This window comes from Myotis myotis, unplaced genomic scaffold, assembly GCF_014108235.1.
Source record: "Myotis myotis isolate mMyoMyo1 unplaced genomic scaffold, mMyoMyo1.p scaffold_m19_p_17, whole genome shotgun sequence".
Classification (NCBI taxonomy): domain Eukaryota; kingdom Metazoa; phylum Chordata; class Mammalia; order Chiroptera; family Vespertilionidae; genus Myotis; species Myotis myotis.
This window is the reverse complement of record NW_023416321.1, coordinates 17,599,219-17,626,655: the sequence shown is the minus strand read 5'-3', so window position 1 is coordinate 17,626,655 and position 27,437 is coordinate 17,599,219. Positions and strand designations below refer to the sequence as shown.

At 39.2% G+C, this 27,437-nt stretch overlaps 1 protein-coding gene across 1 annotated transcript; it reads left to right on the top strand.

Moving 5' to 3' along the window:
- Positions 1-7,531: 7,531 nt before the first annotated feature.
- On the top strand, positions 7,532-26,828 carry PSMD12 (proteasome 26S subunit, non-ATPase 12). Its single transcript, XM_036340691.1, has 11 exons — positions 7,532-7,673; positions 16,458-16,517; positions 16,606-16,734; positions 18,005-18,112; positions 19,732-19,836; positions 20,947-21,096; positions 21,434-21,568; positions 22,281-22,393; positions 23,053-23,227; positions 25,278-25,355; positions 26,258-26,828. The coding sequence occupies exons 1-11, from the start codon at positions 7,566-7,568 to the stop codon at positions 26,465-26,467; spliced, it is 1,371 nt and encodes a 456-aa protein (XP_036196584.1). The 5' UTR covers positions 7,532-7,565; the 3' UTR covers positions 26,468-26,828.
- The last annotated feature ends 609 nt before the right edge of the window (positions 26,829-27,437 follow it).

The following is a 27,437-nucleotide window of genomic DNA, read 5'->3' as shown; positions in this document are numbered from 1 at the left end:
CTATTGTGCCATGCTGGCCGGGTTGCATGGCCTTTATATATAAATTGTCTTATGCAGCCCTAGCTGGCTTGGCTCAGTGGATAGAGTGTCAGCCTGCGGACTGAAGAGTCCCGGGTTCAATTCTGGTCAAGGGCATATGCCTAGGTTGCAGGCTCGATCCCCAGTAGGGGGTGTGTAGGAGGCAGCCAATCAGTGATTCACTCTCATCATTGATATTTCTATCTCTCTATCTCCTCCCTTCCTCTCTGAAATCAATAAAAATATATTAAAAATTGTCTTATACAGTAGTGACTTTTATATATAAAATGTCATATACAGTACTGTGTTTCATCTGTAATCCAACTCCCCAACATGCTGGTAAACTTCCAGAGGAGATGGGCAGGGCCTATCTGTGTCATCTGGAAAATGTAGCTTTGTATGAGGGATATTATAAGTACCCAATAAATGTCTATTGGATGTATGCATTTATTAGTTTAGGGTTCTCAACTTCAGCACGATTGACATTTGACGCCAGATAATTCTTTGTTGTGGAAGTCATTACAGGATTTTTAGCATCCCTGGTCTTTACCCACTAAATATATAGCAACTCCTCCCGCTCCACACACATACATATACACATACACAATCCCAAAAACAGTGCTGAGTATGGAGGGGGATCTTCTGTAATAAAGAAACAATGTATCAGTGTAACATTCATTAACCTCATCTAAATGTTTAGCTACTCCAAGAAGCAGCTTTTGGAGAGACTGACTTTCAACTAGTCAAAATCAGGGTTAAGGAGAAAAGGAATAAAACACATCACAGTGATGTAAAGATGTCACTTTGTTATTCCCATGCTATGCATTAATATGACCAAAATAGCCCTTGATAAAGGACTTGACCTTAACTTTGATTACTTGGTTAAAGTAATGTCTGCCAAGTTTTCCTTTGTACAGTTACCATTTTTCCCTTTCCATACTTCATGCTTCAGAAGAGAGTCATTAAGTGCAGCCCACACTCAAGGGAGCTCCATCTCCTTGAGGGAAGAGGATCTATGTATTCAACATGGAATTCTGCAAGATTTGTCCCTCCTCCCTCATTTATTTATTCAGTTATTTTGTTATATTAGTGTGGATTGTGCATATTTATTTTATACTTGAGGAATAAGTCTACATTACATTAACTGTGTTGCTCAGATTGCTCCAGCTTTGGCCATGGGTCGCTCCTGCTGTTTGGTTCCTGTGTCCTTTTTTTTAAATATATTTTTATTGATTTCAGAGAGGAAGAGAGAGGGAGAAAGAGAAACATCAATGAGAGAGAATCATTGATTGGTTGCTTCCTGCGTGCCCCCTACTGGAAATCAAGCGCGCACCGAGGCATGTGCCCTTGACCGGAATCGAACCTGGGACCCTTCAGTCCCCAGGCCAACGCTCTACCCACTACGCCAAACCAGCTAGGGCTCCTGTGTCCTTTTGCCATGCCCCCCTTTTTAAGAGCAACTTTTGAAGATCAAGTGTTACCTTTGCCATTAATTTTGTTGTATTAAATAGTGTTTAATTCCAGCAAAGTTTATGTCTATGCATGCCTCTGTGTGTGTTTTTTAAACAACTGTATGTCTGACCTTGTTAGGTGCTAAGCAAATGTTAAATTCATTCTTAACAAAATGACACAAAGCAAGTCCCAAGGCAATTTTTAATGTGTAGACCCATTTATCGGGCTTCTATTAAATACAGAGAATGCCTTTGATGTGTAATTGCTTGTGCTGTGCAGTAAATGCTCATAAAATAAATTGACAATGATATAGTACAGAATGCTTCGCAGAAAATAAAAACCTGGAGGTCCTGTGGTCAAAGTTATAGTTTTGTATTTTTTAAAATCAACCAAAGGACTTGTATGCATGCATATAAGTATAACTAATGGACATAAGACACTGGGGGGTAGGGTTGGCCAGGGGAAGGTCAAGGGGAGAAAAAATAAAGGAGACATATGTAATACTCTTTGTAATACTTTAAGCAATAAAACAAAATTTAAAAATAAGTAAGCTAATCATAAATGTATCAAAGTTTTACTTTCTATTGCATTACCTATTTTTACAGAAATTGGCAAAACATTGGAATGTTTTGAGATGAATTATGAGACTATAGGTAACCTATACTCACTTGAGATAAATTTTTGTGATGAAAGAAAATATTGCCCTTGATCCTGAGTGTCCTTTAAGAGGAGGCAACCGTAATTTATTGTGGTTCTTTAATGCCAAAGCATATTTAACCTAGTATCATCAAATGATGTCGACACATTTCTTACTTATGCCACAGAGTTGTCATGTAATTTGACTTTTGGTGGAACATTTTAAAAGTAACCAGAGAGAAAATGAGGGAATAATGTTTGCTTATTTTTTTTAATATATTTTATTGATTTTTCACAGAGAGGAAGAGAGAGGAATAGAGAGTTAGAAACATCGATGAGAGAGAAACATCGATCAGCCGCCTCACACCCCCCACTGGGGATGTGCCTGCAACCAAGGTACATGCCCTTGACCAGAATCAAACCCGGGACCCTTCAGTCCGCAGGCCGATGCTCTATCCACTGAGCCAAACCAATCAGGGCTAATGTTTGCTTATTAAGTGTATGTAATCACTTATATCAGAACTCCAGTTTAAATATTGCTTAGTTGGCCCTGGTGGAGTAGCTCAGTTGGTTAAATCCTCGTCCTGACACACCAAGGTTTGGGTTCAATCTCTGGTCAAGGCACATACAAGAATCAACCAATGAATGCATAAATAAGTAGAACAACAAATCAATGTTTCTCACCTTTCTTCTCTCTCTAAAAAAATAAAATAAATAAAAATCAATAAATAAAAATTGCTTAGGTGACTGCATTTAGGCTGAACAATGGCCCCCAAAGATATCAGATCCTAAGCCCTAAAACCTGAAAATATCACCTTATTGGGAAAAGTGTGTGATTACATTAAGGATCTGAAATAAGGAGGTTATCCTGGATTATCTGGGTGGCCCTAAATATAATCACAGGTGTCTATGTAAGAGAAAGGTAGAGGGAAATTTGACACACACAGAAGAGAAGGCTGTGTGACGAAGAAGGCAGAGATTAGATTAGAGTGATGAGGCTACAAACCAAGGAATGCCTGCCCACAGCCACCAGAAGCTGAAAGAGGCAAGGATGGAAGGTCCCCTAGAGCAGCGGTTCTCAACCTGTGGGTCCCGACCCCTTTGGGGATCGAATGACCCTTTCACAGGGGCCGCCTAAGACCATCGGAAAATACATATATAATTACATATTGTTTTTGTGATTAATCACTATGCTTTAATTATGTTCAACTTGTAACAATGAAATTGGGGGTCACCACAACATGAGGAAGTGTATTAAAGGGTCGCGGCATTAGGAAGGTTGAGAACCACTGCCCTAGAGCCTCCAGAGGAAGCATGGTCCTGCCACACCTTGATTTTGTCCCAGTGATACTGACTTCTGGACTCTGGATTGTGAGAGAATCAATTTTTGTTGTTTTAAGCCACTAAGTTTGTGGTTGTTATAGCGCAGTGATGGTGAACCTATGACACGCGTGTCAGAGGTGACACGCGAACTCATTTTTTTCTTGATTTTTCTTTGTTAAATGGCATTTAAATATATAAAATAAATATCAAAAATATAAATCTTTGTTTTACTATGGTCGCAAATATCAAAAAATTTCAATATGTGACACAGCACCAGAGTTAAGTTAGGGTTTTTCAAAATGCTGACACGCCGAGCTCAAAAGGTTCGCCATCACTGTTATAGTGGCTAGAACAAATGAATAGAACATTTTAGTTGTGATTTTGTTTACCTGATATAACTGCACTTAACATGAAGAAATTCTACATAGGGCCATAACCGGTTTGGCTCAGTGGATAGAGCATCGGCCTGCGGACTGAAAGGTCCCAGGTTCGATTCCGGTCAAGGGCATGTACCTTGGTTGTGGGCACATCACCAGTAGTGGTTGTGCAGGAGGCGGCTGATGGATGTTTCTCTCTCATCCATGTTTCTGACTCTGTATCCCTTCTCTTCCTCTCTGTAAAAAATCAATAAATTAAAAAAAAACAAAAAGAAATTCTACATAGGACCAAGAGATTTACTCAAAAGATAAAATACACTATATTTTTCTTTGCAAAATGATTCACAACAAACTTGAAAATACCAATACCACTGCGTTTAAAATCGGCAAATTTACAAAAACAAATATTCTACACACACGTCGGGAACATTTCTGTAATGTAAGTCTTGTGGCTTTACATACCATCAATACGCTAAGGACTCCTAACTTCAAATCTCTAGCCCAAATGACTCCCCTTAATTTGACACATGTCTAGCCACTTGCCTTCTCAGCATTGTCACTTGGATATCCAACAGGCACCTCAAACTTAACATATTCAAAGCTGGGCTGCAGCCATTTCCCCTGGCTTGCACATCCCTCACCTGCTCATTTGGTAAATGGCAGCTCCATCTTTCCAGACAGGCAGGTCAAACATGTTGACAGCATGTTTGCCCCTTCTCCCCTCACATCCAACAGCAAATCCTATCTTGGTTCTATCTTCAGATTATATCCAGGATCTAGCCGCTTCTTACCACTTCTGCTGCCTCCACCTAGTCCAAGCCGCCATCATTTTCCTCTTGGATCATCACAGTAACCTCCCAACTAGTCTCCAGCTTCTGCCCAACCTCGTCACCACACAACAGCTGGAGTGATTCTTTTACTGGGTTCATCAGCTCACGCCACTCCTTTGCCCCACAGCCCCACTGGCTTACCGTCTTACTCAGATGAAAACCCAATGCCTTATAATGGCCAAATTGCCCTATACCTCATATCCTACAACTCAAACTCTCACTCATGCTGGTCTTCAAACATATCTTGCTCCTGCCTCTCTCTGCCTGTAATCCTCATTCCCCAGCTATGTAGGACTCCTTACTTACTGGAGGTGTGGCTCATTAGTGAATAAACTTTTTCCATCAGTATTTCATCCTATCTTTTAAAAAATTTTAAAAAAATTACTTATATATATATATATATATATATATTTATTTATTTATTTTTTAGAGAGAGAGAGAGAAAGGAAGGGAGAGGTATAGAGAGAAACATGAATGAGAGAGAAACATCATTGACCGGCTGCCTCATTCACACCTCCCATAGGGGGTCAAGCCGGCAACCTGGGCATGTGCCCTGACTGGGAATCAAACCAGTGGCTTCTTAGCTCCTGGCTGGACACTCAACTGCTGAGCTGCACCTGCTGGGCTCATCCTACCTTTTAGATTCCTTATTCTTCCACTGCCAATTTTTCTCTCCTGAAACCAAATTCTTTCTAACAAAGTCACAGATTTAATCTCAGACTCATCCAAATAAAGGATTTATAAAGCATCTGTCTCTACTATGGTGCCCTTTTCTATTTTCTCTGCCCACTGGTCAGACTTTCACTGAGTTCCTTCTTTATTTATTTCTCTTTAATTTTTTGTTTTCCTTTGCAAGCTATCCCTTACATTTCCACTTGCTTTCATTTTTGTTGTTGTTACCTCCAAGCTTAGGGAGATAGGTCTTCAGTTTTAAGTGGGAGTCAACTAGTTTTTCTCTACCTACTAGAGGCCCAATGCACAAAAATTCATGCAAGAATAGGCCTTCCTTCCCCCGGCTGCCGGTACCAGCTTCTCTCTGGCACCCAGGACCCGGGCTTCCCTCCTCCAGCCACTGGCAGGCACTCGGGACCCAGGCTGCTTCCCTCTGCCTCAGCTTGGTCAGGAAGGATATCCGGAATGACGTCCGGTCTAATGAGCATGTTACCCTTTTATTATGATAGATTTGCCTCTTTCTTAGACACCCTCACACTCTTATTTTTGAGTGCTGGATACCATAACTCTTTTACTCTATCCTACCTTTGTTACTTTTTGTCTTTTCAAAGTCTTCTCACAAAATGTAGACCTCCCAATGCTTTTCTCTATTCCAGTCAAACCAACTGCACGCCAAATACAGAGCCAGAAAACATCTAAGCCTGTGCCTCTCAACCACACTGGCTCCTAGGGCATTTTAGAAATCTGTAAGGGAATTGTGGGTTATCACAATCATTGAGGGGAAAGGGAGACGGTAGCATGTAACTGGAATGCTAGACATCTGCAATGCAACAAACTTACACAATAAAATATTGTCCCATGTTCTGTCAGACTTTTCAATGTCCTGCCAGACACCTACTCATGTGTCTAAGGACTAGACTCTAACTGCGTTTGACTGATGCCAAGCTATTCTTTTCGACGTTTTAATGTGGACTGAAATTTCTAAGAATTCTTCTGTGCGAAAAACAATGGAAGATTATACTTCGATATAGTCAGACTTTACCAAGAAGTTGTACACTATTTTGGAAAAATCATGCCACCAACAGAAAGACCTGCTGATGCTTGAGGAACCAATAGAACACACCTACTGCAATTGTAGCTTTTGCACGAACAGTTATTGTTTATGCATTCCAGCAAACGACACTTTGTATTTTTCTACTACAGGCTTTTTAGCTTTTATATTTTGAATTATATACTATTTTGCAATTTTGCAATGTTTCTCCTTTCCATACAACTGGGATGTTTTTTGGAGGTGTGTATGGATGGGTTATAGTACCCATGGTTTTCATTACGGAACAGTATGTTTAAAAGGCTATTCAGCATATATAAAGGGATGTTGGTGCCCATAACATTGAGACCGCTGAAGGATTTCCCACTTGCTTCCCAGCCTGCTGTCGACACTCTGACCACACCAGACGCGACCTCCTTTTCATTTTCAAGGATCCTAAGCTTTTTCGTAGGGGCCCTAACTGTGCGCTGATAAAAAGAAAACTTGTATGGTTCTTAAGAAATAAAACAAGGGGGTGGGGAAGGCGACATATGTACTACTATTTGTAATGCCTTAAACAATAAAAATCAATCAATCAACCAATCAGTAACAGTCGCGCATCCGTGATTTCGTTGGATGTTCCCAAGAGTCCTACAGGGAACGCAAACTGTCCAAAGATTCTTACCAACTGTAGTGTATTATAGTAAAAACGAAAAACAACACACACACAAATACTGTACTTGAGCCGCTGCCATATCTTCGTTTATGAGCTCTCAAAGATCCCACAGATTAAGCCACCAAGATTCTCCACCCGAGGAGACCTGAGGACTTTTCTCTCTAGGGTTTATCTCGGCCTGCTCCTACAGAGAGGAGAAAACCGAGATTTGAGGAAAGTTGAGCGACTTGCCCACGGATCCGAGATATCATAACATTTCAGAACAGGGGCTTATGAATATACAGGAAGGGCTAGTCTATTACACAGGTTTTCCTCACCGCAAATTTTAGCTTTTTTAGAAGTCTGCCACCTCAGACACAACCGGAGGTGGCCCTCACTCCGCCCCCAGGGCTGTCCGCGGCGCTGCCTGACTGGCGGCCGGCGCAGGGGACCTCGTGGGGTCCTTCGCGCGGGCTCCGGACGCACTGCCTGAGCGGGTGCGCAGGCGGCTTCCGGTGTGGGTGACGAGTGGTGGCCGAAAAAGGGGGACATCGAGGAACGCTCAGGCTTGGACCATGGCGGACGGCGGCTCGGAGCGGGCTGATGGGCGCATCGTCAAGATGGAGGTGGACTACAGCGCCACGGTGGATCAGCGTCTGCCCGAGTGCGAGAAGCTGGCCAAGGTGAGGGGAGGCCGGCTGTCTGTGGCGGGCGCCAGGGGCTGAGTCACCGCGCGGAGCCTGCTTAGGCCTCAGGGGGCCTGAGGGCTGGAGCGCGCATCCCCAGCCCGGGTTAGGCCTGCTTGAGGAGGACACCCCAGGGCCGTCTGATCACGGAGACTCCAGGCGGGGTGCGCTGGTGAATACCCTCCCCAGGACAGATGGTCACTTCCTCCCGGTAGAGGACTTGGGGCCCCGATAGTACTTTTTGCGTTTCCTTGGATACGCTTGACCGTTTACTTTGGTAGTTCCCCAGGGGTTGAGGCCGCTTCGGCATTCAGGCTAGATCAGGGCGTTTCGTTCCATTGCTGAATCAATTTATGTCAAGTTGTTTATGGATCGTGGCGATGTGCCTGGCCTGTGGCCAGGAAAAGGGGCAGGAAAGTGATAGTACGAGGTGATTAACACAAGATTTCTGTCCCGGAGGAGTTCGTGTACATAACGAATTGGACAAGTCAGACCTGGCGGTGAATGCCGTACAAGTACAAATAAATTGTTATTGGAACACAGAGAAAGAAGCTGTTCATTCTTACGGGTGGGATAAGGGATGGCTTTACAGGGAAGCTAGTGTTTGTGTTGGGCCCTGACGAGTAAGATTGGGTTGGGAAGGAGCCATTCCTGCAGCGGGAACTACGTAAGTAAAGACAAGCAGGCACTAAAGTGCAGGATAAACTAATTAGAGGAGTTCTTGAATAGTAGGTTAGCCCAATTGCGTATCTCCCATAGGATAGAAATTTAACTTGATCCAAACACTTGTCACGCCCCCTGTGATGTGTGAGGCAACTTTGTGTATCATTTTATGTATAAAGAAACAAAGGCTCAGAGTTATTTGTCCCGCGTTACAGTTATTAATTGGTAGAACCAGGGATTCAAAACTTGGTTTGTCTGACTAGGGGCATAGGTGGTTGTTGACTCTGCTCCATCCTGGACTGTTGCTAAGGCCTCAGTATGCTCAGGGCTTATTAAGTTCCTAGATCAGTCTCCAGCCACAGACATTTATTGCTATCTATCTGGAATGCATTCACTAATAGGGTTGTTTTTGTCCCCATGGAACTTACTGTATAAGTACATTGCAGTGTTAACAAATTCAGGGACAGGAGGAGTGACAAGTAGTGCATGACACTTAGTCTTAGAAAGAAACCTTTTTAATGTCCCCCACCCTCTTTTTTTCCAGAAAAGAATTTACTAGGGCTTTACAAAAAACAAGGCTAGGGAAAGATGATGAAGTTGACGTACCTGTATTTCTTAGGTTCAGTACACTTGATGGAGGAGAGCCAAAAAAATTCATCTCTGAGCTTTCTAGTTGAGAGTGTAAAGAAACAGCATCAGCCCTAGCTGGTTTTGCTAGGTGGATAGAGGCTGGGCCTACGGACTGAAGGGTCCCGAGTTCGATTCAGGTCAAGGGTATGGACCTGGGTTGCAGGCTCCTCCCCCGACGGGGCCCTGGTGGGGGCTCTTGCAGGAGGCAACCAATCGATGTTTCTCTCACATTGATGTTTCTCTCTCTCTTTCCCTTTCTCATCCACTCTCTCTAAAAGTCAATGGAAAAATATCCTCAGGTGAGGATTAAAAGAAAGAAAGGAACAGCAACTTAAGGGTTGGAAAATTAAAACACCTGCAGTGCCAGAGAGATAACAATAGCTGACATTTATTGAGTAGCTTCTGCAGTGCCAGGCACTATTCTCAGTGCTAATGTGCATTAACTCACTTGCTCCTCACCTTAACCCTGTGTGATAGGTGTATGGTTATTGTTGTTTTACCGACAGCAGGCTAAGAGAAGTTGAGTCACATGCTCCAGGGTCATACAGCTCGTAAAGTGAAGGGGCCAGGGAAGGAAACCCAGGCAGATGGATTCTAGAGCTTTGTGCTCTCACTATGCATCCTGCCTAGCAAGCTACGTGTAAGGAAAACCTGAACTTCAGAACACCTGCCCACGGAAAAGGGCAGTAACTCTTCACCTCCTGTTAATCTTTGCCAGTTGAGGGAGAAAAATACTATCTGAGCTAATACTGTGTAGATCAAATAAAACATATCTACAGGCCACAGTAAAACATATATAGAGGCCAGAGTCAGCCCCTGAACCACCATTTTGGAATTAGTAGAATGACAGTGTCCATAAGGAAGAAACCATTTGCTTTAAAGAAGTACAGCTATTCTAGAACTGAGACCTGGGAGAAAAAACATCTTCCCTTTACCCATGTCTTCTAATAGTTTACTGTGTGCAAGACCTAGGCAGTGCTAGACATTATGGGCAGTATAAAGAGGATTAGACAAAGCTCTTGCCCTCAAATAGGTTAGAGGCCAATGGGGTGGGGGGGGGGGATATTTCACTGCTACAGTTGTTCTAGTGGTTTACATATATGGCATTTATTCAGGACATCAAATGGAATGGAAATGTTTAAAAAAAGGAATACTGGTGCCCTTACCAGTACTCAGTGGTTAGAGCATCAGCCCGCACACCAAAAGGTTTCGTGTTGATTTCCAGTCAAGGACACATACCTGGGTTACAGGTTCAGTCCTGGCCCAGTCAGGGCCAGTATAGGAGGCAACCAGTCAATGTTTCTCTGTCTTTCTCTCTTTCTCCCCTCTCCCTCTCTCCCTTTATTTTACTCTCTCTAAAAATCTATGGAAAAATATCATTGGGTAAGGATTAACAACAGCAAAAATAAAATAAATAAACAGGGAATGTTTGGGCCTGTTAAACTAAATAAAATTAAAGGCATTTAGATGCTGATTTCTTAAGCCAGCATACCAGTTGGTTTCAAAACAAGATGTAGGTATGGATTGCTTTTGTTGGGGGGTGAGAGGGAGGGAAGGTGGTAGGATTTTTTTTTATTTATACAGACCCACAGTTTTTAACTTTTGGATTAGATGGTTGTCTTACAGTCCTAGTTAACTTTTTTAAAGGTATTTCTCTCAATTTTGCTATTTATTCATCGTTTTGTATTATTTTCTAACCTTTCTGCCAAACATAAAATACTTATTTAGCATTGCATTTCTACATTGAAATGAATATATGGAACATGTAGCATACATTGTTTTGTATTTTATTAATACAAAATAAAACTGAAGAAAGTTTTATTTTCATGTTACCTGTGAGATAACTAAGGTTCAGGCAGCTGAAGTGGTTTATCCAAGGTCCACAGCAGAGCCAGATCAAGCTCAGATCTCCTGGGAACATGTATAGTGTTCTTTTTGCTACATACCACGGCCTCCTGAAGGGACTACCAATTTTGTGCTTACTTTCCTTAAGAAACTTTATTTTATTTATTTATTTTTTTAAATATATTTTATCGATTTTTTACAGAGAGGAAGGTAGAGGGATAGAGAGCTAGAAACATCGATGAGAGAGAAACATCGACCAGCCGCCTCCCGCACACTCCCCACTGGGGATGCGCCCGCAACCAAGGCACATGCCCTTGACCGGAACCGAACCCGGGACCCTTGAGTCCGCAGGCCGACGCTCTATCCACTGAGCCAAACCGATCAGGGCAAGAAACTTTATTTTTAATAAGACATTTGAAGAAGAAAATTATATATGTATAGAGACTTTAATAGGATGTATCAGGTGAGAAAATCATATGTAGCAGAAGCCTTTGAAAGGCAGACTGAAGTCTAGACCTGGTTTGTCAAATTGCCAAATCTAGGCCATTCAAATTTCCTACAATTATGACCTAGTACAATTCTGTTTCTGTGTCCTGACACTCACCTAGCAAATAACAATAACTAATATTTATTGCTGTGTAAGTTCTATATGATGTTCGCTATTATGATGATTATGTTTAATATTATATTCCAGCCACATATCCATTTAGGAGTTAAAGGATGGACACAGACATACAGAACTTACAGATGCTCAACAAGTACTGATGTTAAGCAAACGCCTTAGTCATTTACCTCATTTACAAAGATTGTTTTAAAAGTCACATGTTCCAACAAGTTGGTTTTGATAGCTCTGGCCATCTTGTTCCTTTTGAGTTGAAAGGCAGCATTGAGGAGGTGGAGTTTCCAGAACTATGTGCTTAGATAGGGAAGGACGGAGGGAGAAGATGTTTAGCCATAGGATTGAACACGGAAAGTGGGATGGTTAGAGAATTGGGAGTTGCATATAATGAAGTTGGTAATAGTGTCCCTCAAATAGTACCGAACTGTTAGCCATATAACTTACCACATCCTACTTACTGAGAAGTAAGAGTCAGGAATTGTAAGCCATTAGGTTCAACTGAATAGTTCAGGTCAATGTCAACACATTCAATGCATACTATGCACTTGGTGCAAGGGAAACAATAATTAAACAAGGTCCAGCCCTAGAGGAACTTACAGACCAGCTAGGAGGCAAGACTTGCACATTACTGGCACAGGTATAAAGGGATGTATTGTCATATCTGCAGAAGCAACATGATGTGCTTGTCTAGATGCAGAGCACTGAACACCAGTGTCAACAGTATAGATACTATCCCTGCTCTTACAGAGTTTGCATTCTAGTGAGATGACAAAGACAGCAAACAGTTAAGTAGAACAGAGTTGGGGGTCATTGAAAAGAAGAAACCCAATGGACTTGAGTATTAAAGGACATGCTGAATGACTATTGATTTTAGAGAGCATTATCTGAGAACATCTTTCTGAGAAGGTGACATTTAATGTTCCATTGATACATGCAGACCATTGCTCTAGAACAGTGTGTGCTTTCTTCTCATGTAGGGTCAGTTCTTTAAAAACCATAGTTCTGAATTTGCCATATAGTAAACTACACTCTGTCAATCACAGTCGTGTGGCTAACAGTAATGGCAAACGCAGCAGGAGGTGACTGTGAATAAGTTATTTTGCATTTTAACTATTTTTGTACTATATTTTATTGCCAGATGGTAACAATTTCCCTACAAAATTACTTTGATCAAAGCAAAGGGGTGATTTAAACTAATATAGTCCAGTTTAGTGAGGGAACTTGGACCAGGGAAACAAGGACCCTGGGCTCTGGTTCTGCTGGTTAGTTTTGTGGCTGAACTATTTGGTCTTCGGTTCTTTTACTCTCTAAAGTAAGATGATTGGATTAAATGTCTAGTAGTGTTTCCAGTTCTAACATTCTGTGATATTTTATGGTTTATTAGCCTATATTTTGAAGAATTTATAGATTATTTATTTATGTGTGTATTTATTTTCATTCTCATCTGAGTATGTTTATTGATTTGAGAGAGAGAGAGAAATATTGATGTGAGAAAGAAACATCTCTCAATTACCTCCCCTAGGAGCCCTGACCTGAGATCAAACCCAAAACCTAGATATATGCCCTTACTAGAAATCGAACCCTCAACCTTTTGGTGTGCAGGACAACACTCCAACCAACTGAGCCACTGGGCCAGTACTATAGATTTGTTTTTTGTTCTTTTCCTCTGATGGACATTTAGCCAGCATTTATTGTATATGTGAATCTGTAGAGCTTTCAGAACTGCTGCTCCCCTTTGCTCAGGAAACATTGTTAAAATGTTAGTAATCATATATGTTTAAGAGTCAATTAAGTAAGTTCAAACAATGGCTTTACAGTACATATTCTGCTGCATAGAAAAGTCATAGTTTAGAACCAAGATGGCGGCATAGGTTAACGCCGGAGTTTGCTGCTTTGAACAACTACTTCAAAAGTGAAACCAAAAAACGGAAGGGACATCACCCAGAACCACAGGAACGCTGGCTGAGTGGAAGTCCTACAACTAGGAGGAAAGAGAAACGCATACGGACACTCAGAGGAGGCACAGTGCTGAAGTCAAATTCTGAGGTGCGGAGTGCGCGGAGCGGGCTGGCGGTGGAGGGCACGGTTGGCGTTTTCAATCGGGAGGGAGTCGCAGAATCTGAGCTCCAGATCCGGGCAAGTCTTTAGGGACCCAGACTCAAACGGGAGAAGCGGGACTGTCTGGCTTCGGTCAGAGCGAGTGCAGCTTTCTCTCTGAGCTTTGCAGCGGTCACTGGGACTCAGAGAGGCAGAGCCTCTGGGGACAGGACTGAGAGCCGCCATAACTGCTCTCTCCGGCCCACCCTGTTGATCCTGTGCGACCCGCCCCGCCCAAGCCCTGCACACAGGCATTTGCCGGATAGCCTCAGGCAAAGGCTAGATTAGCACCTCCCTAGAGGACAGAAGTTCTCTCACTGCTGACACAGCTGATTCTCATAGCCACTTGGCCTGGAGGTCAAACCCTCCCTGGAATTAGCTACAACAATCAAGATTTAACTATAAGACTGCAAACAAAGACCACTAGGGGGTGCACCAAGGAAGCATAACAAAATGCGGAGACAAAGAAACAGGACAAAATTGTCAATGGAAGAGATAGAGTTCAGAACCACACTTTTAAGGTCTCTCAAGAACTGTTTAGAAGCCGCCAATAAACTTAATGAGATCTACAAGAAAACTAATGAGACCCTCGATCTTATATTGGGGAACCAACTAGAAATTAAGCATACACGGACTGAAATAATGAATATTATACAGACTCCCGACAGCAGACCAGAGGAGCGCAAGAATCAAGTCAATGATTTGAAATGCGAGGAAGCAAAAAACACCCAACCGGAAAAGCAAAATGAAAAAAGAATCCAAAAATGCGAGGATAGTGTAAGGAGCCTCTGGGACAGCTTCAAGCGTACCAACATCAGAATTATAGGGGTGCCAGAAGATGAGAGAGAGCAAGATATTGAAAACCTATTTGAAGAAATAATGGCAGAAAACTTCCCCCACCTGGTGCAAGAAATGGACTTACAGGTCCAAGAAGCGAGGAGAACCCCAAACAAAAGGAATCCAAAGAGGACCACACCAAGACACATCATAATTAAAATGCCAAGAGCAAAAGATAAAGAGAGAATCTTAAAAACAGCAAGAGAAAGAGACTCAGTTACCTACAAGGGAATACCCATACGACTGTCAGCTGATTTCTCAACAGAAACTTTGCAGGCCAGAAGGGAGTGGCAAGAAATATTCAAAGTGATGAATACCAACAACCTACAACCAAGATTACTTTATCCAGCAAAGCTATCATTCAGAATTGAAGGTCAGATAAAGAGCTTCACAGATAAGGAAAAGCTAAAGGAGTTCATCACCACCAAACCAGGATTATATGAAATGCTGAAAGGTATCCTTTAAGAAGAGGAAGAGGAAGAAAAAGGTAAAGATACAATTTATGAACAACAAATATGCATCTATCAACAAGTGAATCTAAGAATCAAGTGAATAAATAATCTGATGAACAGAATGAACTGTCGATTATAATAGAATCAGGGACATAGAAAGGGAATGGACTGACTATTCCTGGGGGGGAAAGGGGTGTGGGAGATGCGGGAAGAGACTGGACAAAAATCGTGCACCTATGGATGAGGACAGTGGGTGGGGAGTGAGGGCGGAGGGTGGGGCGGGAACTGGGAGGAGGGGAGTTATGGGGGGAAAAAAAAGAGGAACAAATGTAATAATCTGAACAATAAAGATTTAATTTAAAAAAAAAAAAAAGAAAAGTCATAGTTTAAAAGTTACCTTGACAAATATGGAAACAGTATTTTTGAAAAGTTCAAACATTATTTGTACCCTTAATTCAAAAGCTATTTAATTAGTTTCTTTCATCAGTAAAAGAGTACTCAAGTGTTGTCCATGAATGTCATTAAAATAAAAATTTTTCCCCATTAGAAAAACAATTTCTGAATAAAACCCTCCTCATTGCTTCCAATTTATTCAGTGTTAATTAATATCAGTATCTTAAATGCAGTTTTTTTGCTGTGGGTTGGTTTTGTTTTTATCAAAATGTGTGGTTCCTAATAGGATGGCTTATTTTAGCCCTGGCATGTTATCATTAGGGTTTATATTGTTTGAATTTTGTTGTTTTTCATTTCTTAATATGTCCCAGGGAGAATGTTTTGTTTTTGCAAATGAGGTAGAGGTTATTATCAGTAGGCAAAAAGGGGTGTAGTTCATTTGGATCAGTATCTGCTTAAGAACATGACTTTTGATTTAGCAAGTGTTGGTATTGCCAACTGGTCTTCATTTCTCTTTAGCATATTTACTTATTTATTTATATTATTTATTTTGGAGAGAGAAAGGGGAAGAGATAGGTAGATATCGTTCCCTTCCTGCATGTACCCAGACCTGGGGTCGAACCCACAACTAGGATATGTGCCCAGACCAGGAATCAAACCTTCCACCCTTTGGTGTGCATGAAGATACTCCAACCAACTGAACCGAACTGGTCAGGGCAATTATTTATTTTTATAGCCATCGATGAATTAAAACAGGGTTTTCTATCTTTTTACCACAAAATATCCTTTTTAATTTCTTCTCAAAACTTCATGATTTAAGTATTTGTTATGGAAATTTATAAAGAAAATTCATTTTCCTATTTTTATACTTTAAAGACACATGACTATCAGTTAAGAATCTCTGTTTAGAATAAGATAAACAAACAGATGTTACTGCACTGAGTTGATAAATTTTGCTCGGGTGCTAAATCATTGTTGTTCTATATTCACTTTCTTTTAGGTATTTTGAAATGTTAAAGGTAGCTTATGGGACCCAGGTTGGAAATCACTGACTACAGAATCCCTGGGAAAAGCAAGCATTATCATGAAAAGTACAAAAGTAGTTATGGAGTAGTCCTTTTGTTCTAAAATAGGCTGCTGATTTTCTTTCTTTTCGGTGTCAGAAACATCTCATTTTAGCCTAGTTATGTAGTTTTTGCATTGGTGGTGATGGTTTTCATTGTTCATTTTAATATTTTATTTTAGGAAGGAAGACTTCAAGAAGTCATTGAAACCCTTCTCTCTTTGGAAAAACAGACCCGTACTGTGAGTAGATTATAGTGCAAAACTTCAGTTGCCAATAATTTCACTTAACATGGTTCCATTAACTTTGGATATATGTTCATTTTTACAGGCTTCTGATATGGTGTCTACATCCCGTATCTTAGTTGCAGTAGTGAAGATGTGTTATGAGGCTAAAGAATGGGATTTACTTAATGAAAACATTATGCTTTTGTCAAAAAGACGGAGTCAGTTAAAACAAGTAAGTTCATGATTGCTCAAAAACAAATACATTTGCATTTATTTATTTTAATCTTTATTATTGAAAGTATTACATATGTCCTCTTTTTTCCCCCCATCAACCCTCCATACATTTGCATTTCAATAAGGACTTTCAGAAAACCTTTTTGTGAATCTGTTAACTCAACATTACAACATTCTAAATAGTTTTTAAAAATTCTGTCCATATTCTCATAACTGCTTTTATTTTGTTTCTTCTAGTCTTTATATATTTCCATACTTTTAGTGAGAATGTTGATATAGCTTTGGTCTATTTCCACATTGCTCCATATCTTCATGTTTATTATTTTAAATGATTCTGTTATAATCATTTTTAAAAGTTTGCTGACCCCTGACCTAGATGGAATGTTAGAGCTGGAGGAAATTAGTCTAACCTGCTTATACTCACTGTGAGGAAACTGGGGGCAAGAGATGCTGTTCCTTTCACTACCACATTTTATCGAGATGAATATGGGTGACTGTGGCTCCTCCCCAACCAGATGATGGAACTGTTTTACCTTCTGCCTCTGCCACTGACTGTTTAATCATATTATCTGCTGGTCATTGCCTCACTTCTCTCATAGCCAAAGTTGAACTCTGCTTTTCTTTTTCATCATCATTATTATTATTATTATTATTATTATTATTATTTTGTCTGTTTTCATTTCTTCTATATGTTTCTGCTTGACTGCAAAAAAAGCTAGCTAGCAAGCCTTCCAATAAATGTGGCCAGGCATGCCTCTTCCAGCTTTTTTTAAAAAAAATATATTTTATTGATTTTTTTTTTTTTTTTTTTTTTTACAGAGAGGAAGGGAGAGGGATAGAGAATTAGAAACATTGATCAACTGCCTCCTGCACACCCCCTACTAGGGATGTGCCCGCAACCAATGTACATGCCCTTGATCGGAATCGAACCTGGGACCCTTCACTCCGTAGGCCAATGCTCTATCCACTGAGCCAAACCAGTTAGGGCTCCAGCTTTCTTTTTGCGTAATCAGTTCACCAGTTGTAGTGGGGAGGGGCACAGTCTTGCACCTGAGGGTTTCCTAACCTTTATTGATTTGTTCTTAGGTATTCAGTACTTCTCAGCTATCAGGGAGGTTTTAATGTTCTTTGATATTCTTTTATAGGCATTTCCGTGTGTAAAGTTCCTTGTGAAGACCAAATTTAACCACAGCACTTCCATCAGTAACGTACTTCCCTTTCCTGTTTAGGGAATGAATTTTACTTATGAGTGCTATTTATTATTTTAGGCTGTTGCAAAAATGGTTCAACAATGCTGTACTTACGTTGAGGAAATCACAGACCTTCCGATCAAACTTCGATTAATTGATACTCTACGAATGGTTACAGAAGGAAAGGTGAGTTGTCTATTGGTATAACTCATGGTGATAAGTACTCTCTTACTTGTATTCAGACATACTTTTATACTGTATTTAGACATTTTCTATTAGTATTTAAAAATAAGGTTAATTCTTCACCCTGGCCTGAATCTGCTTGAAAAGTCTGTTTGGGATAGCTAAAGTTTCACTCTAATATTTAAATTGTTAGCAGTGTGAGGTTAATTTTCAAAATTTCACTGTGATGTCATCCTCCCCACCCCTAACCCCCCATTATCATATTTCTCTAAAAAAAGGGCAAATACAGAATGGTGACTGTGGTAGATACATTTCTTTCTAGATAGATTTTTGTGGTTTGAAGACAAAAACTTAGCTTGTATTTAACTTTTTGTCTCTTTAACTAATCAGTTCAGTTCAGTAAATGTTATTGAGTACCTCCTGTTATGCTAAGTCCAAAATGAGCAAGAACTATTCTTTTACCTCAAAGAGATCAGTTATAAAAATAATTATGGGGCTGTGTCATGACACTATGTAGTGCCCTGTAGCATAGAGGTAGGGATTGATTGGGTGAGGTGCCCAGGGAAGCCTCAAAGAGTTGATGATAGCTGAGCTGGCTTTTTAAGAATGAATAGAAATTCTACAGGGCCAGGGGTTGGGAAAAGGGCATTTTACACATAGGGAAAATAATATACAAAAAAAATCAAAGTAAGAAACACCTAGTATATTTAGGAAACTAAGTAGTCTGTTATTGGAGATTAAGGCTTTGAGGGATGGATTGGGGAAAGGGAGTTGCTTCAGGGCAAAGGCTAAATGCGCAAGCCTTAACATGAAAATTAGTTTCCTAGGCTCTGTAAGTTATGTAGTTATAGTTTTAATGTTTAATTTGTTGGAAGTTACAAATCTATAATATTACTTATAGCTACAAAAAATGCTAGTAACTTCAATACTTAGCAAGATCAGATATATATGTATTTTTTACTATATTTTTATTGAATCTAGAGAGGAAGAGAGAGGGAGAGATAGAAGCATCAACGAGAGAATCATTGATTGGCTGCCTTTTGCACGCCCCCTCACCCCCACCCCCGGGGATCGAGCCCACAACCTGGGCATATGCCCTTGACTGGAATCCAACCTGGGACGCTTCAGTCCTCAGGCTGACGTTCTATCCACTAAGCCAACCAGCTAGGGCGAGATCAGATATTTTTAAAGGAAGTAGCATTGTATTTAAAGATTAATCAAAATTAGAGTATTGGTTGAATTGTGGCTACTGGGCTGTATATGCTCTTTGTAAAGGGTGTTATTTTTCAAGTAATCAATCTTTTTAAAGGTTCTTTTTGTTTTCTGTGCCACTTATGCAGCATGTAGTCTGTCATTCATTAAACACAGTGATTTTATATTTAGGTTCTCAAAGGAAAGCTGCAAAATATGAGTAATGTTTTATTAGAGACATTTTCTTTAAAATTGAGTGATTGTGAAGTATAAAATATTATATAGCTCTGTTCACACATGGAAGATAAAGTGCACAATAACTCCAAAATAAATACTTTGCCTAGTTTGAATAATAGTTTAATTCTATCTTTAAAATTCTGATATATTTCTATAGGAATTTGATAATTATAATAGATTTCTTGTATTTGTAGATCTATGTTGAAATTGAACGTGCTCGACTAACTAAAACATTAGCAACTATCAAAGAACAAAGTGGGGACGTCAAAGAGGCAGCCTCCATTTTACAAGAGTTACAGGTAAGATGCTGCATTGTAGAGTGTGTGGAACTTTATGTTTAGTCAGCATTATTTTCCTGTGGAAATAGCTTATTTCTTATACAGTAGAGTGTGAGGTTATTCAAATAATTGGAAATAGAGTAATTATGGTTCCAAATACATTTGACTTCTAAAGAAGTGTTGTTTTTTAAATATTTTTATTGATTTCAGAGAGGAAGGGAGAGGAGGAGAGAGAGAGAAACATCAGTGATGAGAGAGAATCATTGGCTGCCTCCTGCACGCTTCCTACTGGGGTCAAGCCCACAACCCAGGCATGTGCCCTTGACCAGAATCGAACCTGGGACCCTTCAGCCCGCAGGCTGATGTTCTATCCACTGAGGCAACCCAGCTAGGGCTCTAAAGAAGTTTTGAAGATAAATTAGGATTAACAAGTTAACCTTGATTTTGTGCTATTATTTGAACATTTTAATTCTCAGAATTTAAATAAAATCAGTAATTCAAATACTATTTACTTATGCGTTAAGAATTTGCTATTAATTATTGGCTTTGTTCTTAATGAATATTAAATTGGTGGTCAATTCTTAAGAGTACTAGTAATCTTAAAATGAAACAGCAAAGAGCTAAAGAAATCGGAGAAAAACCATAGACTGTCTCACCAGAAAAATGTACATGACCTATGCTCAAAATTTAGCTTCTAGCCCTGGTTGGTGTGCTCAGTGGTTAGAGCATTGGCCCACACACCAAAGAGTCACAGGTTCGATTCCCAGTCAAGGACACGTACTTGGGTTGTGGGTTTGCTCCGGCCCCTGGTCCAGGGCGAGTACTGGAGACAACCAGTTGATGGGTCTCTCTCACGTAGATGTTTCTCTCTCCCCACCCCCACTCCTTTTCACTCTCTCTGAAAGTGTTACACAAATTTATGAATGTGTTAAAATTCATGGAACTTTACACCAAAAGAAAAAAAATGTATTATGTAATTTCCTGGAGGAAACTAGCTTTCTGTATCATCATCAGCACTCTAAAAATGTGTGAACATTCTTACTATTTATCAACGGTGAATGTTTTAATATGTATTTAATTCTATGGCAGTTTTAAAATATTATAAATTCATTTGGGGACTTCCTCTTCTAGGTGGAAACCTACGGGTCAATGGAAAAGAAAGAGCGAGTGGAGTTTATTTTGGAGCAAATGAGGCTCTGCCTAGCTGTGAAGGATTACATTCGTACACAGATCATCAGCAAGAAAATTAACACCAAATTTTTCCAGGAAGAAAATACAGAGGTAAGTATATGTCTCGATATGAATTTACTTTAAAAATGTTTAGGGGGAGCCCTGACCGGTTTGGCTTAGTGGATAGAGCATCAGCCTGCAGACTGAAAGGTCCCAGGTTTGATTCTGGTCAAGGGCATGTACTTTAGTTGCGGGCACATCCCTGGTAGGAGGTGTGCAGGAAGCAGCTGATCGATGTTTCTCTCTCATCGATGTTTCTAACTCTATCCCTCTCTCTCCCTTCCTCTCTGTAAAAAATCAATAAAATATATTTTGTATTTAAAAAAAATGTTCGGGGGGGGGAACATAAACCCCAATTTACCTTGTCAACTTTCTTCTTTTTTTCCAGAAATTAAAGTTAAAATACTATAACTTAATGATTCAGCTGGATCAACACGAGGGCTCCTATTTGTCTATTTGTAAGCACTACAGAGCAATATATGATACTCCCTGTATACAGGCCGAAAGTGAAAAGTGGCAACAGGTAAGAACATATTCTTATACTTGACATTGATACTTATGAGAAACAATCTGCATTTTTAAATTTATTATGAAATAATTTTAACTTCTGTAATTATATGCAATTTTATAATGCTGCTTTGTATTCTATGTTGATAATTCAGTTTATTCTTATTGATTCAGACTATTGTGGTAATACTCTATCACCTTGAAAGAAATAGGCTTACTGTTAAAAATATATGGCTTGGCCGGTGTGGTGCAGTGGTTAAGTATCAACCTGTGAACCAGGAGGTCAGGGTTCGATTCCAGTCAGAGTACAGGCCAGGGTTGTTGGCTTGATCCCCAGTAGGGGGTTTGCAGGAAGCAGCAGATCAATGATTCTCTCACATCATTGATGTTTCTCTCTCTCTTCTTCTCTCTTCCTCTCTGAAATCAATTAAGAGTGTGTGTGTGTAATATACAGCAGGTCACCTGCTAGCAAGGTTACAGTAAAGACCTAACATTACTTTGGAAAATTGTTACATGTGTATTCCATATAATTTTGTTATATGAACTTCTTCTTTTATACATTTGTTTAAAAAAATAGCCCGGGTAGTAATTCAAATAGCAAATATTTTTTAGTACAGTATTCAAAATGACTATATATATAATTATTTCATGATTTTTTAGTTCCTGCCAAAGTTTTCATTATGTTTCTAATCGTGCACATAATCTATTATGTTGTGCGACTGTTTCAGGCTCTGAAAAGTGTTGTCCTCTACGTTATATTGGCTCCTTTTGATAATGAACAGTCAGATTTGGTTCATCGAATAAGTGGTGACAAGAAGTTAGAAGAAATTCCTAAATATAAGTAAGTACCTTTATAATTAGCTTAATATACCTCAGGAGAAGCACCATTTTGAAAGAAAATTGGTTAACCTAAATGTACACTTAATTGGCTGCTGATAGATTATATTAGAGAATAAAATTGGAGATAATAATAAAATGTTTTTTATAGTTCTGCATTAGAAATTAATGTAATGAGATGATTGCATACTTCATTCTAAGCCACTTATCAAGTAGAAGTTTTATTTCAAGCTAATTTTAACAGCTTTTGTTTAATTAACCATTTGATGAAGTTTTTATCATCAGTAGTTGGGGCTTTATGATTTTCTGAAATACATACTTCTGAAAACCTATTATATGAAACAGACGTACACTTCATAAGCACGATGGGCTTTTATTTTTTATAGGTATGTTTCTTTTATCTGTTTCATTTAAAAGGTTATATTCATTAGTACAGAGATTGGCAAAGAAGATAGGAGAAGGCAAAATGTTAAGCATGGGAATGCTATATTCAGAATTACTTTGGGGAAAAATGGTAGCAAAATTAGAAACAATAATAATCCACTTGGTTCTTTTTCTGCAAATAAATATTTATTTTAAAAGTCTGTTGATATTTAAATTCTTGTTATAGTGGATGAAAGTTATTTTACAGATTTGGAATATTAAGTTTTATACCATTTACAGGGATCTTTTAAAGCTTTTTACCACGATGGAGTTAATGCGTTGGTCTACACTTGTCGAAGACTATGGAATGGAATTAAGAAAAGGTTCTCTGGAAAGTCCTGCAACTGATGTTTTTGGTTATACAGAAGAAGGTGAAAAAAGGTGGAAAGACTTGAAGAACAGAGTTGTTGAACATGTAAGGATCTGGCATGATAGAGATGACAATTTAATAGTCAAGTTTGGCAAATTTGAGCATAAACTTTTATGTTTGATAATTAAATGTGTTGACATGCTTCATTTCGAGAGGACCTCTCAAGAATCCAAAGTTTTATAGCACATATACCAGAAGGAATTTCTTAATGTGAGGGATGATGAGAATGGGGAGAATGTTTTCTATCTCACTTGGTAGTTTTGGAAATGGGTAGCATATCTTAAACCTGCCCTTTCTTCTTGGTGTCACTATAGGTTGAATTGTGCCAACATTCATTCATATAACAGAGACATTTATTATTAGCCCTCTATGTGCCAGACAGACACTACAAAGTGCTGGGACATATAGGAGAGTAAGACGTCTTCAAAAAGCTTAAATTAAAAATAAACCATAGGGAAGGCACATTTATAAGTAAAAGCATTATAGATATTGTGGTACAGGTATATATAGAGGGGAGCATAAGCAGAGAATTGATTGGCTCTACCTAGAAGAGTAGTCAGGTTAGATAGATAGGCATTGACGCAGAAGATAAGATTTGTAAGAAGAGTATGTAGTTAGCAGGTAGACAAGGAGAGCAGTCCCTTTGGGCAGATGGAGTCATCCCAGCAAGGGCATAGAAGCACAAACAAGCAGGGGAACTTGGGGACCTCCAAGAAAAAGGCTCAGTGAGAAAGGAAGTTGGAGATGTCAAAAGGGTCTGCATCACAAAGATTGTACACACACAGTGAAAACTTCTGAGAGGATAATGGCCAGGCCTGTATTTTACAAAGATCCTCTGGGAATAAGTGTGGAGAATGGATTTGGAGAGAGAGAAGACAAGATGAGAAGACTGGTTAAGTTAGGGTCTGTTTGGGCTTGAATTAAGGTAGTAACCATGGTATTGAAGAAGAATGGATGGAATGGAATTATTTTAAGAAAGAAAATCAATAGAATTTGGTTATTGGTTAAATTTAAGGATAGAGGAAAAGGTAGGGTCTAGAATAGTTCTCACACTTCCTAAGAGGTTAGTGTTGCCATTGACCCTGATAGAGTTGGGAAGAGATGCAACTTATTAAAAGATGAGTTCAGGTCAAAATCGGTTTGGCTCAGTGGATAGAGCGTCGGCTTGCGGACTGAAAGGTCCCAGGTTCGATTCTGGTCAAGGGCATGTGCCTGGGTTGCGGGCACATCCCCAGTAGGAGATGTGCAGGAGGCAGCTGATCGATGTTTCTCTCTCATCGATGTTTCTAACTCTCTATCTCTCTCTCTTCCTCTCTGTAAAAAATCAATAAAATATATTAAAAAATAAAAAAAAAAAGATGAGTTCAGCACTAGCCAGTTTGGCTCAGTGGATAGAGCGTTGGCCTGCGGACTGAAGGGTCCCTCAATCGATTCCAGTCAAGAGCACATGTCTGGGTTGCCCGCACAGTCCCCAGTAGGGGGCGTGCAGGAGGCAGCCAACTAATGATTCCCTGTCATCATTGATGTTTCTATCTCTTCCTCTCCCTCTCTGAAATTATTTTTTTTAAAAAAAGATGAGTTCATTTTTCTCCCCATCATTCCCATATTTCCTTGTGAGTGCTGTTATTCTGTTAATAACATTAATAAAGAAGAGTCTCTCTAACTTTAGTACCATTTCCAGTGAAAATTATGGAATTTTATTTCTTATCACCTTTAAATAGTTATAGTGATGATTAAAGTGATGTTTTGAGGTGATCTCAATTTTTAAAAATCTTAACCTTTTAAAAATATGTCATAATTAAGAAAAGCTTAACTTCAGTTTCTTGCATATAGCAAAAATATTTTAGGACAGTTATAATTTTTAATCACTAAGATAAACCTATATTTTAACTGTATATTTTAAGAGAGTTATGGAGAGTACTCAGAATAACTTGCAGATAACTGCAGAAACAAAAATGCATTCCAGTGGTGGGCTATGGGAAAAATAAAAGCTCAATCTGATATTTTAACTAAACCTATTTGGGTTTGAAAACAAATGGACTTTTAGCCTTACTGATAACTGTTGTGTTCTCTTTGCCCGCTCTCTTCTCCCCAGAATATTAGAATAATGGCCAAATACTATACAAGGATAACAATGAAGAGGATGGCACAACTTCTGGATCTGTCTGTTGATGTAAGTAGTAAACTTCATTGTTTGAGTTATTTGTAGCCGTTCATTTTTGTAGCCATTCCTCGACTTATAAAAATCAAGTGAGGAAATCAGTGTTGTTTTATTTACCTTTAAGTTTAGGTAATAAGTTTCCCCAAGCTATCTTAAGCACCAAAAAATAGCTTAAAAATCTTTTTATAGTTACATTAATATTATTTATACTAGTTAGAATTGTCACTTAAATATGTTAGTTTTCCATTGATTAAGTTGAAGTTCAAGGTATATGTTCTATAATAAGTATGTTTAGGTTCACAAAAGTGTACTGTAGAAATAAAAGATATGAGGGAGGCTTGACTATAGTTCACTTGAAAAGGTCCCAGGACGTGATAGAGAGGTTTCACTTTCAGATCTGGATTTCATGTTGATAAAATGTACACCACCAAAGAAATAGGCGGTACGTGAAATGCTCAGTAATGGTCTGAAAAGCCATTTCTGTTACCAGAAGTAACTGAGACAGTTTAGCTGGAAAAGAAGAATCATGGAGTGTTAGCAGGTTTGACCATTGGATAATTCATTAGCACTTCTCATATCTGGATGAGGGTGCCAGAGTTCTTAGAAGCAAAATGCCTTGTCCATGGCTATATAGTTGCCAAGTGGCAGAGCATATATTCTACCCTGACATTTCTGGAAACTTTGGAAGTAGATTCAAACTTGACCCTGACTTGGAGTGGATTCATATTCTATTCATCCCTAGACTCTCAGTAAAATCCATACATTATTACAAGAAATCAGCAGTTGCTAACTATTACTAAAGAATTTTAACCCTGCATATTCTTGAATGAAGAGTTTAGAAATTGCTTTCCTTAAATTCTGTTTATTATCTATACTTATCCGGTATTAATCCAGTTTGTCTTTCTCTCTTGCAGGAGTCAGAGGCTTTTCTCTCAAATCTCGTAGTAAACAAGACCATTTTTGCTAAAGTAGACAGGTTGGCAGGAATTATCAACTTCCAGAGACCGAAGGATCCAAATAATTTATTAAATGACTGGTCTCAGAAACTGAACTCATTGATGTCTCTAGTTAACAAAACTACACACCTCATAGCCAAAGAGGAAATGATACATAATCTACAATAAGGGGTCTCGATGCCCTGATGCTTTTAGAAAAGAGTTAACATTGGAAGTCATTAAAAAAGAAAAGACTGTTATGGTGTATATGTTGGGTTCTTTTTTCCTATTCTCAACTCCTTTGTCTAAAATTTAAAATATAGTGAATATGTTTGAGGCCCCTTTTCTACCTTTCAACTCCCTAACTTCATTGTTAATTTTTCATTTGTAATTGATACAAAAATAGAATACATTTCTATTGTCTGAGTGCTCAAAACTGTGTCATAACTTACCCAAATTTTTTCTATCATTTGAAACCTTTTTAGCTATTATTTGTTTTCATTCAGCTAACAACCATAATGATAATAAAAGCAGTATATATGCACATTTATTTTCTATGGTTACATGTGTTTCTGAACATTTTACGGGGTAGTGATTTAAGTGGTTTTTTGAATAAATTCTGTTGTAAATCTATGAATTAGATTTTTAAAAGATTTTTTAAAAATATATTTTTATTGATTTCAGAGAAGAAGGGGGAGAGAGAGAGAGAGAGAGAGAGAGAGAGAGAGAGACATCAATGATAAGAGAGAATCATTGATCGGCTGCCTCATGCATGCCCCCTACTGGGGATGGAGCCTGCAACCCATGCATGTGCCCTTTTGACCGGAACTGAACCTGGGACCCTTCAGTCCGCAGGCCGATGCTATATCCACTGAGCCAAACCGGCTAGACTTTTTTTTTAGATTTTTAAAAATTTTATTAATTTTTAGAGAGAGAGGAAGGAAGGGAGAGGGAGAGATTCCTGCATGCCCCCTACTGGGAATCGAGCCCACAACTCAGGCATGTGCCCTGACCAAGAATGCTAACCCTAATCAGCAACCTTTAGGTGCAGAGGACAATGCCCAGCCAACTCTGGCCAGGGCTATTTAGAAGAATTGTAAAAGCAACATAGAATATATAGGAACATTTGGGATAGAGTTGTGGTTTGTGAAGAATTTGT